The following is a 12,029-nucleotide window of genomic DNA, read 5'->3' as shown; positions in this document are numbered from 1 at the left end:
CACTCTTTCAACTTGGTTAACATTCTACAGAGACAGTTCCGAAGATGTTTCTCTGAATCTAGCTTTGGTTTTGCTTTGCTTTAGCTGTCAAAGTATCTCACATAATTCCAGTGTTAGTATTAGACCACTAGTTAGCCTTGTAACACTAGTGTTTAATTTTTTTCATCCAATAATTTGGAAATAAGTTAAGCCTGATACTGGTGATCAGCATCAAAGAAAGATTACAACAGCTTTTCTCTAAGCTTAGCCTGTGAAGCTGAGTGTCACACGTTTCAAGCAGCTAATTAGGCTGGTCATGACATGCCACCTCACTTCATGACTCGAAACACTCCTGCTACACCAGGTAGTCCCTGCTGTGAAGCTCTATGTGCACCAGTTTTCATATACATTAGATACACAGCATCCAGACTGACACAGTCCTTCATTTTTTTCCTAAAGGCAATTTTGTACATTAAACCACTTGGTTTCCTGGAAGCAGATAACCAGGGTGAGTCATTAAAGATTACAGCATATTTAGAACCAAGTCTTACCTTACCCCCAGCTTGCCCTCTTACAGCAAAACAAAAGAGAGTGGATTCTTCAGCATTTCCTTCCATCTTGAACTGCGCAAAGCTAGCCGCATGTCCCTCAATTGGTTGTGACACTTTTCTGTCTACAGAATATAGCTGCATTGCTCCCACAACACGATTTTGCTAGACAAGACAGAGCAAGAGTCAGGAATAACAGGCACTTGGCCAGTAATTTCATTTAAGTTAGTGTTCGTAAAAATGTTGTCATACCAAGCTGAAGTACCATGCCATGCTTTCTCTTACAAAGGCATCACTTAAGATTCTTAACTTTGTACTAGTGTTTATACCATTACTGTAAGATTTTCAGTTACACTTAAGTTTGTTATTTGAAGATCAAGACAAGCATTTACATTCCCAACAATGTTTTAGGAAAACAACCAAACATATCAGTTCTGCTCCTACAGAAGAAGGAAATGAGACAAGTTCTGGGCCCTCCATGGCAGGCCTCCCTAAGTGGTAAAGTACCTGTGCAGATATGCCAGTTAGCAGTAGCCATTTCTGCTTAGCATCAGTACGGTAGTTGATGATCTGGCAGCCAGCAAGACTGGAATGGCGATCAAACATTTTCACAGGCTGCGACTCCCCCTCCATACTCCAGTGGTAGACTGCATTATCCGTTACAAGGGCAACAGTATTCAGAGAGATCCACTTCCAGAAGGTAACATCATCTGTCATTGTATGAGCCTTCATTTTGCTCTTCATTTCAATGTTAAATATTTGAAGCGTTTTCCCAGCTAGAAAACACAACATTGTTAGCCAGGTTGTACTTTCCACTTGTTACTTCAGGCACTGGTTAAAAGTAGAAAAGCTGCACTATGATATTAAACCCTCATAACTTCCTTTAAGAAAATGCTGTTATATACTGGCAGTATCTTCAGTGATCAGCTATTACTTTTTACCTACACTCCTAGGGCTAATTTTACCAATTTGCCACTACTGAGCAACTAAGCAGATGTGGAAAACAACTTGGAGAAAGCTACACGAACAAGTTGTGTGATATGTCACGTGCATCAAAACTAGGTTACAATAATGCTGAGTCTCTTGAAAGTTGTGAGGAGAGCAATGCCAGTGTCATTAAAAACTATGTCCACATCTGTTTTAAGTATAAAAAAAGCACAACACGAAATGGTCAAGTTGGCAGAGGGCTTTCATAATTCAGACTCATTAACCAAAACCTTAGGTTGTACTAATGGGATACACAGCTACTGGCTGCAAACCAGACTAACAGAAACTGTGCAAGGAAAGGAATCCAGTGACCAACACAAGCTCTAGAAGATAAGAGGAAAAGTTCTGAATCACACAGAATGTTGCATACGTACATCCTGAAGAGCAACCTGCAGTCATTTCTACCAGTTTTTACACCACAGTGGCATATAAAAAATTATTTCTTCCTGTTGAGAAGTTAAGGAAGGTGCTGACCAACTACTAAGTTCAGGAGACAGATATTTAAGCACATGCTAGTGTAGCCCAAGAGGGTATTAAAGATCTTGTGAAACTAGGTGCAGATCAGAATATCTGCTACAGTTACTGACTGTAACTCAGCTTGCTAAAGTCAGTGCCATATGGGCAAGTTCCTTCACCCACCAAGGATTAGTTTAGTTAGAAGCCACCATTAGTTCAGCTATTGACATAAGATGCAGAGTCAGGAGTTTCTCCAGAGCTTGAAGGAGACTGTCTAATAGTGTCACTCAGGCTACAGACTAGCAATTTATTTCCATATCTAGTGCAGTTGGAGCTTTAGAGTCAAGGGAGATGACATTCAGGTAACATGTATCCTACATGCTATGCAAGGCATATTAAGAGGCAAAATCTAGACTTAAATCGAAAGGGTCAGTCCTGTTTATAAAAAGTTTAAAATCAAGATCGCAATAGTTTAAAAACTTCAGAGTTCTTGAGTGCACTCATTTTCTGAATCTTAAGGATTCCCTTGTTTGGGAGGGCATGAAAAGCCTCTGAATTTTAGGCTTTCAGTTGCTTAAACACCACTGTTCAGCCATGTGCACCACAGATCTGAGCCATTTGATTCTGCTTTTTCTTTTCATAAGACAGGACAGGAACTAGTACAGTCAATTGAAATAACTCACCATCTGCACAGACAAGAAAGCATTAAAGTTGTGACAAAACAGTAGCACAGTATTAAAGTCAAACTTAAATAACACTGAATACATACAAATCTTTCCACTAGCAATATATGAATTTCTAGAGTGACAGTATTTGAGCTTCTTGGGCCTCCCGGGGAAAGAGATCAACATTTCTGGAGACTCCAGAGGAATGCTTGTTCTCTGTATCACCAGAGATACCAAGTTAGCTGACCTTGTGCTTTATTCACTACACAAGTCTTCCCTGCATAGTTTTACTTTTCTTATCACTGACTGATATAATAAATATGCACAAATTCATGCACTGGCCTCTTCCAGCAAGGCCATACTAAGGCCCTTCAGGAATATTTCCCCTCCTCCCCCGTCTTAGTTTTCCTCTCTGTAAAGGGAGGCTTAGTTAATAGACCTTATACACTTAGGATAGCAGGTCTCACTTCCCTCTAATATGATTCCAGACTTGAGTCTCCGAAAGTATCTTAAAGCCTGAACTTTCCTTCCAGCTCTCCCTGCTCAGAAGCTGTAAGCATTCTGACTGACACAAAAACCTCATCCTAAAGATCAGCAAATAGCAGGAAGCCTTAACCGAACCTTACTGCCCAGGTACCTTCAGAACTGAAAAATGCATTAAACTTAAGCTCCCATTAAGCTGTGGAAAATTGGTAAGGGATCCTCCCACATAAATTGCCTGAGACACGTAAGCCAGTCATAAACTAGTCTTACAGAAAGCTCTCCATCCACTTCAAACATTTATCACGACTTCCATACCTTTCAATGCAATGACTTTACTGGCAGGGTTCATGATAGCACTGTCAGCCGAAATCGGTCTTCGAATAGGGTTGCTGGGGTCATTCATGTCAATGATCACCACTTGAGCCTGTTCTCCTACTTTCTCTCTTATGCAGATGAATTTGTCAGACTCCATTGTCAGAGTGCTGAACCCAATGTTTGCTGGGTTGATGCCCAGATTTTGGAGCTGGAAGAGAAAAAAGGTTTAGCATTAAGTTACCACCTCAGAATCGCCATGAACAGCTTTTGTGAAAGTTGCTAGGCTTCATGTATCTTTTTGTGACAATACAACCATGTTACCCAAAAATGGCACAGCACACAAATTCTTGCTCATCTTCAACTAAGCCCAGCAAGCTTTCTGAAGAAGCCCTGCAGCGTTCAAGTGCTTGGTACCTTATCTTCAAGGTCCATTTACAACTTACTGTTTTGAGAACTCAACTTTTGAACCCCCTCATATGGTTTAAGGCACACTGAACTTGCCTGCTCCTGGCAGCTGTGCTAGAGCTGCAGCTTCAGTACTCATTCCCACCAGCTTTGCTTCCAGCGCCCTAACTTATTCCATTGAGCTTGGCAGCTATCACTGCTTCGAGCTTAACATCACACGTGAGGCGTCCGAGCTTTATCTTTATCCTTGTAGAGTTAAAAAAAGCTACCTGTCTAGCAATTAGCTTAGTCCTGTCCAGCAGCAAGGCTGTGTACCATGCAGGAGCCAGAGCCAACACATATGAGATGGACACTACTGAAATCAGCAATTGCTCATCCATAGCTCTACGTAACACAGAAGATACCAATAAAACACCTCCTTTTCTGCTGAGCCAATCTGCTTCTGTAAATGCACACCTTTAAATTTCCACACCTTTAAATGCACACCTTTAAATTATGTCTCTAGTACAGCTTGCAACAAAACACAGTTTAGCTAATACCACTTCATTGTGTGTGCAACAGGCTAGTGTATTAGGATGTCAGTAGTGAAACAAAGTTTATTCCATTTTTAACAGTGGAAATGCAGAATGGTTAATTCACCTCACATACAGATAGCCGGCTTGTGGGTGGATATACCTTAAAAATTCAAGATCAGTTTTCTACTGTTAGAAGAATTATCACTTCTAATACTTCAGGTATTTTTCCTTCTGGGAAACTGTTTGAACTTCAAGCCCAAGGTCTCCCAAGAAGGGCTAGACCTTCAAACCATTTTAGTATTATTGTACTAGTTTGAAACAAAACACTACGCTCTTATCAGCTGTGCTCTGTACGAGCTCCAAGATGACCACGCCTCAGCCGCTCTGTTTCTGCCTACTTGTAGCTTCTGATAAAGTGTATTTTACTATACTTCCCCTTTTCCCCAGCTTTCAGACACCACATGGGAGAAACACGTAACATCTAAGTTATAATACACCAAGTTAACAGAACAAGCTTCACAAAAGGCGCTTCAGTGGAAGATCTATATCACCCAGTGTATCAAGACAGCCAGATCTTGGTACAGTTTAAGTTTGAGACTCAAAAGCAAGTCAGTTTTAGCTCTTTGGGTCTGATGAAGGAGAGAATTTCTAGAAGATGATTCAGCCTTTGTGTATGGTTCTCTGGTCACTCTGCATTTAAGTCCTTTGTCCTAAAGGACACTATTTCATTGAAGTTACCTTGCTCATTCAGGAGAGGACTTCACCATTTGAAGCTCTTCAGTTGGGTTTGAACAATATGAAAAACATGTTCAGGCTCTTTAATGTTTAAGGGCTCATTTCACAACTAGTTTACAGAGAGTTAACACTGACATTTTGCTAAATTTAAGGTCTACCCAGCTTTTCTTCTTCAAAAGATTTTAAGAGAGGTAAGACTAGAAGCAGAACAGACTTAAATGTAATTCCTGAAGCTAGGCATCAAGCCAGTTACCATGACTGACTAGCTTAAGCCGTTCTTCCAAGGCAGAATACCTACACTTCCTGCGACTTAACACAGTGAACAGTTTCATTCAAAGACAGCTCCCTTTACGTCCATCCACCTGACAAAAAAGCCAGGAAACTTTCAGGTGAAAGACATGTGTTTTATCAGGTCTCCCAAGATCCAGTCTTAATGCTTAAAATATATATCGAACCCTATCTCCTTGACAGGTCAGAACTCACCTCACCACACATTCTTCAGCAACATGGATTCACTTACAAGATCGCAGATCCAAGTTCAATTCTCCCTTTCACACCTTTATTTGGGTAGTGCTCTCTAGGCCTGAGACTCTGATATTTGTACATCAGCTAGGCAGGGCCATATGCAACCTGGTCACGCCCCTGCAGGCAGATGTTTGAAGATGTAAGAGTTTCACCTGGTAGAGCCGGAAAGACTTACTAGGATGTGGCATTCCCTTTTGCTAGGGCTGCAAGCTTAACATGTGCAAAATCATTTATCAAGCACTCAATTTCCTTGTTCATTTGGTAGAGGAGGGTAGTTTCAGAATGCCAAGTACTCTGGCTGGAAGTCACTCGCAGCACTATACTCAAAGGGACACTGTTGACAGAACAAATCAAAGAAGCAAGTCCTAGCAGATGGCAGACCTCTTAGGGAGGTCTGGACTTAACCACTAAATCAAAGTTGCTTAGATATTGCAAGACAGATTAATCTTAATCATAATCAAACTGCCATCTGCTAGGTGTCATGTCTGAGGTATCCAACCCTAGTTAGTAGTGGAAGATGTGGTCCTTTTTAAACCTAAGACCATTTCCAAAGGCTAAATTTTTTTTTTTAAATATTTAGACTGGCACTGGAGGTCTGAAGAAAGCTTGAAGAAGCTTTCTGATAGAGGCACAACCATTAGTGAGGTCTTTAAGTACACAAGCTCTTTCTGCTAACATTTCATCTTTTAATCTCAACAGATCCAAATGCACGAACCAAGTCTGCTTCAAGCACCGAGACAAGAAGTTGACTCTAACGGTGACAATCTCTGTGCTTGATTACACAAGGGCATCACCAGCCAAGAGTGGCACTTGCTTTGCTCAGCTGGTAAGGCTAATGGCAACGGCAACTTTTCCTGGCTGCACTCAGACCTGATGCACCGAACTCTTGAGAGTATAGATCATTCCCTGTACCATAGGTTATTTCCTTCCCCAAACATGCTAAAGTTCAGGTGAGTGAGGCAGGAGTGTTTATAAAGCTAAGCAAAGTAAACAGAGACTAAGATTACTATTAGGAAACAGGACAGGAGGTATTTCTTTGGAGGCTTTTATTACGAAAATTTCAATACTATTCCATGTACAAACTCCTGAGTTTGCACTACAACTAAAAGAGTACAGGGGTTTACAGCAGATTTTCTACCCCTTCTCCTCTTACCACAGAGGGAGAAAAACACACAAACATTTAATATTGCACTCATTTAGGTCCACTACCTTTCACCGATTCACAAACAAGTTTAAAAGATTGTGAAAGAAAGAAGGAATTGTAAGATACTCCTACATTATACTACGAAAAACACATCCTTGGCTTTCAAGTAGATATGAAAGCAGAACTTGCTAGCTGTGCTTGGGCAACCAATTTACAGTTCAAGTTATTTTACACCAACATTTGTTGGAAAGTTCAGTTATACCAGTCTCCTGAAAGCGTGTTGAGAAGAAAGTGTTCTGTGAAGTAGCTGCTCCGTTAGAGCAGAACCACGAAACAGGTTGCCAGAGACAGCAGCAACTCTCCTATTCAACAGAGATGTTGCCTTTAAGGACGCATCTACCTCGAGATTGGATACTTCAGTCAATTGCAGGCTGTACTGAACCATCAAATTCTATGACAACATTTATCTGAACAGCGTTGAGAGGTGAATCATTATAACCTGGTAAGTGAAAGGCTGATTAGTAAAATTATTTTTTCACTGGAAGATAGTTCAAGTATGTTCTTGGTAGCTTACCCAGAGAAGTTGTCACATTACATCCATGTTTGACATCAAACTGAATGGTAAAACTGCTGACAAGAGCCTCTTTGTTGACCCCTTCCTGGAACATTCGCTTTCTTGTGACAGTTTGCTTAGCTGTCAAATAATTTCTCCTTGCCTACAAGGAAGGGTGCGGAACTGCTGAGTATGCACTTCACCTCGACTCTCACACTCAACAGGATATAACCACTGTTCTTGCAGCCACAAGCAGCTGCTTAGTCTCTGCCCAGAGACTCCTTATCTACATGCAGCTAGAAATCACGTAGCTGGGAAGTGCCAGTTAACAGAAATATTCCCAGTCTTTTGAGAAGCATGGAGCTCCTTGATGTGCAGTGAGTCACGTTACCTCCATTGCAAGGCCATGCTTCGCTAGGCTTTGATTGAACAAGGCAGACACCAGGCTACATTTCAGACACTCATTTAGTTCCATACATGAAAATCAGCAAAGCAAACAAGTCACACAAAAGATTTGTATCTGTGCTGATCTGTTAGACTTACTGACCGCGGTTCTGTAACACAGGAGCCCCACAGCCAGTCAATGGCTCCAAAGTACTTCATGTTTGCCAGTGCAAGGTAAGAGCTACAGTTTGTGACAGGCTACGAAGTTATGTTTTAAACAGATAAGACACCTCTATAATATTCAAGAGCTCTTTTATTTCTATATCCTTCCTATTTTCTGCCTCACCCTCAATAGGCTGAGGTAGCCATCCGGTCTCAGCAGCCACAGGCATGCTGTGTGACTATTTCAGTTACAAGCCACAGCTGAGACTGTACCTGCTGAAACCCGAGTTCAGAACCACTGGCTGCCATTACTTATCTTTGGTTAAGTCCCAGCACGAAGTGCTAATGAGTAGTGCCACCAAGAGAAGCAGACCTGTTGACTTCAGTACCTGCTGCGAGGGACATGCCAAGAGGAATAGCTTATAAACTGCTTAACTAATCGTTCCTATCCAATTACTTGACACACACACACTCCTCAAGACATTTCAATTCTTCACAGCACTCTTTGTTACAGATTTTCCCTCTGTAAGAATATTCCAAACTCACTGGTTTTAGGAATTCAGATCCACTAAGCAGCAGGGGGGAAGACCTCCACCAAAACAGCATTAGGCACAGCAATTCTGTCTTTAATTCCTGACTTAAAATACCAACAAAAGACTTAACTGCTTCAAATTAATGCTGTTAGAGCAGAGATCTAGTGTTCTAGGATATATTAAACTGCCGCACTGCCAGCACAATACATGGAAGCATTTTGTTGTTTATGAACAAGCTGTGAAGTAGTAAATTGATAAGTTTTATTCTATGATGCCCCGGCTATCCAGTTTTATTCAGTTTGCTCTTTGGCATAGCTAGCTATGATTCTGAGAGCCATCCAAGTACCACCACACTAGAACAGCATAGCCGCCATTCAGGTTTGCTCCATCAATGACCAATAGATACAAGAACACTACTCCTAGTTTAAAAGAGTAGTTCTGGCTCAGCATCAAGCGCACAGCATGAGCTGACAGTTTTCTGTACTGTCTAGACAAGTCTACAGAATAATTTTTTTTTTTATTTAACATATATTTAGGTTCAGAAGAGTATTTATTAATGCCTTAATACACCAGTACAGTGGTGTGCCTGGTCCACGTTCAATTTTTATATATTTCAGGGTAGTGTGGCTAAATTAAATGGCAATCACAGTTCATCACCTGCTAACTTGTCTGGTTCCTTCTCATTCATCAGGAACATGTAATCTTAGAAAAGCTCTATGCACCTACCACAGTGAGCAGTTGTTTTACTTTCACCCTCAAGTGCACAGAGGCACCAACTTACAGAATCCCTAAAACGAGCAGCCAGATTTGCAATCGTTCGACATACTGAACTCTGATCTCCCATTACATGCCTGTTGGACTGTTTCCTCACTGCTACTTAAAACCACAGTGTGTTGTTGATGTTCTTTTGTGGCAAGGCAGGCATCTACAGTAGACAATACACAGATAACATCCTACATATTTGCGACTACTGAGATTTCAGAGGTATGCAATGGGACTCAAACAAACAAGACCTGAAGTCTGACTACACATTTTGTTTTTAGACTTCACTTAGTAAATATTCAGAAAGCTTACTTAGCCCTAGTAAGCTAACTACTTGCACATCTTACTTGCCCAGACTAGACCTCTAGCTCAAACTGTGGGTACAAAGCACGCTGTACTGCCCACCGAAGAGACAAGACATTCAGGAACACAACAGTGCAGGGCTTCTGAAGCCTTTAACTCTTCATTCCCGTATCACCTAGCCAAGATGCTGACAAGGACAGATAATGCCCCAAGTAGAGTTAAGATGGAGTGCAACTGGGTTGAAGCTGAAGATCAGGACAAGCTTTGTACGGACAGTTACTTGACCATTTTCTGACCTACAGCAGTGGATCCATGGAGAACTAGTATCGTACTACACATAGTGCTGATTGCCAGCCTTTTAGATTAATTAAAAAGCAACTTTCAACAGCCTTGCAAGAACTTTCCCAGTCATATCCATCACCTGTCTTTTTATGAATAGGGCGCCAGTTGGGTACCCTGTCTTTCGTTAAGCATCAACCGCAAACTTGCAAGTCTTACGCAACACCTGTATGACAAGTTTCCCAGATGATGTAGGTCAGGCACAGTTCAAGAAATTGTATTACTCAGTCCACGAGGACCTCCTATGAACAGCCTGGAATACGCTAAAGCAGTTCTGGATAGCAAAAATGAGGCAATATCGATGTTTCTGTTCTCAAAATTTACTCCAACAGCAAGTCAGAAGTTTCAGCATGAAAACAGTACCGCCGAGAATCCAAGTTCCTCTGAATTTTTTCAATGAAATAAAATGAGGAAGTTCAGTAGGTACAGTAAACTGAAGTGTTATAGGCAAGAGCCACGTGCATGTAAGCTCAGAAGGCTGGGCACAGAGTCTTACAAAAGACCAGCTCATATATGCAGTTGTACAATATACTGGTTAAGCCAGTGCTCTACAATAAATAGGATCAGGGGAAAAAAAAAAGAAAAAAAACAACACCAAAACAAATAAACAGGTAAATCAGTCTTTAGTCAGAACAGTCATGTTCCATAATAGTGCTGGCCTGAAACCCATCAGCACTTCTGGAGTGAAGCAGATGAGATTCCTTATGTAATAGTACTCATGTCATTAGAGACTTGGTAGTGGGTCACATGCAAGGTTTGCATCTTAAATAATGTATCATAGATGTGTTTCCACAACACTTTATTAAGAGATGGGCTACCCAGAGGGATGAGTTTCACCTGAGCATACAAAACCTTCTCAATACCTGGTTCTAGGCTATGCCACTACCAGGAGAGACAACTTGCTCAGAGCTGAAGCTCTGGTCCACTCATGAGATTCTCCTGTCAGTGCTGCTCGCTAAAGAAGAGTCCAGGGCTACACCTAAGCTATGAATTCTGGCCTGGTTTTAAACTGATATTGAAATAAAATTATCCAATGCTCAACAGTTAACTAGCTAGATAAAAACCAGTCATTGCAGCATTTTTTAAGTCTAAAAATAATGCTACGGACAGTGGTAATTTACACAGCAAAATAAGTATTTTGCAATTGTTCTTTCAACAAGATGTCTAGAAATTAAATTCCTTCCATTTGGGTTACAGAAAAGTCACTACAAATCATGCAAATCCATCACTACATTAGTGCCCACTGCAGTCCCAGTTAGCTAAGCACAAACCACATATAGACACTGACATCTCAGGGATGCAGGGCTACAGACAGGTTGCTAGAAGCCAGAAGACCCTGCCAAGGTTTGTTGATGTAACTTTTATTATACAAGTTCTCCTCAAAAAATACTCCTCAGCAGTGAAGCCAAGCTTAATACCATCACAGCTACAGCAACTCAGGACGAGAAGCATGGCTCGTAGTACTTCGCCCTACAGACTTGTCAGATAGGAAGTACACATTGCACAACTGTATTACTGCTTCCAGACCCCTCCCTGTACTCCAGCTTCACCGAGAGACATTAAAAGTGCATGCTTATTTGATGAATGCAAGGTTGAGTGATTTTAGAATTTGTTACTAGTGCCTTTAGAAGGCCATGTTAAATAAACTAAAGGCTATCACTTGGAAATAATCTATTGGCATGTGGTTATGGTTTAATGATACCCAAACCTAGAATTTCTTAGAGGCCAGTAGGTAGCAGACAGAAAGTGTAGACCTGGCACTTCTGTGCCTGCACTGCCACAGCCGTACTGCAGGGAAGCCCGCAGTAGCTTTCACATTTCACTGCAATATGTGGTTTTTCTTCACAGAAGATGACATTACCAGTCAGAACATCAATAAAATTCTTTAATGTGTCCTTACGATTATAAGAAGTCTCAGCCTCATTAAAAAAAAAAACAACAAAACAAAACAAAGACTAAGCAACACACGGAGACAGCTTGGCCACCTCGTTAATCTACCCCCCTTGCCCCCTCCCTTGCAGATCCCCTGCTAAAGCGGGATGTCCCACTCTCACTGCCCCTAAGGAGACGAAGCGGCGAAAGCGAAGAGGAACCATCAGATCCGCACTCTCCCCTCCCAGAGCCGCACCGCCCAGCAGGTGCTAGCGTGGGCACGGCGCCAGCCTCGCCTACACCACCGGGATGAAATACACTCCACCACCGAGAGCGGGGAAGGCTCCGTGGGGACCGGGCAAGG

General features: G+C 41.6%; 1 protein-coding gene across 1 annotated transcript in view; it reads right to left on the bottom strand.

Annotated features, from left to right (window-relative positions):
* CLTC (clathrin, heavy chain (Hc)) overlaps window positions 1-7,349 on the bottom strand; it is a 28,729-nt gene extending 21,380 nt beyond the window's left edge. The window contains 4 exon segments of the mRNA XM_009572645.1: window positions 531-692; window positions 1,035-1,303; window positions 3,434-3,646; window positions 7,313-7,349. Of these exon segments, the coding sequence (XP_009570940.1) occupies window positions 531-692; window positions 1,035-1,303; window positions 3,434-3,646; window positions 7,313-7,349 (681 nt within the window).
* Window positions 7,350-12,029: the final 4,680 nt, after the last annotated feature.

This window comes from Fulmarus glacialis, unplaced genomic scaffold, assembly GCF_000690835.1.
Source record: "Fulmarus glacialis isolate BGI_N327 unplaced genomic scaffold, ASM69083v1 scaffold32202, whole genome shotgun sequence".
Taxonomy (NCBI): Eukaryota; Metazoa; Chordata; class Aves; order Procellariiformes; family Procellariidae; genus Fulmarus; species Fulmarus glacialis.
This window is presented reverse-complemented; position numbering and strand designations above follow the sequence as displayed.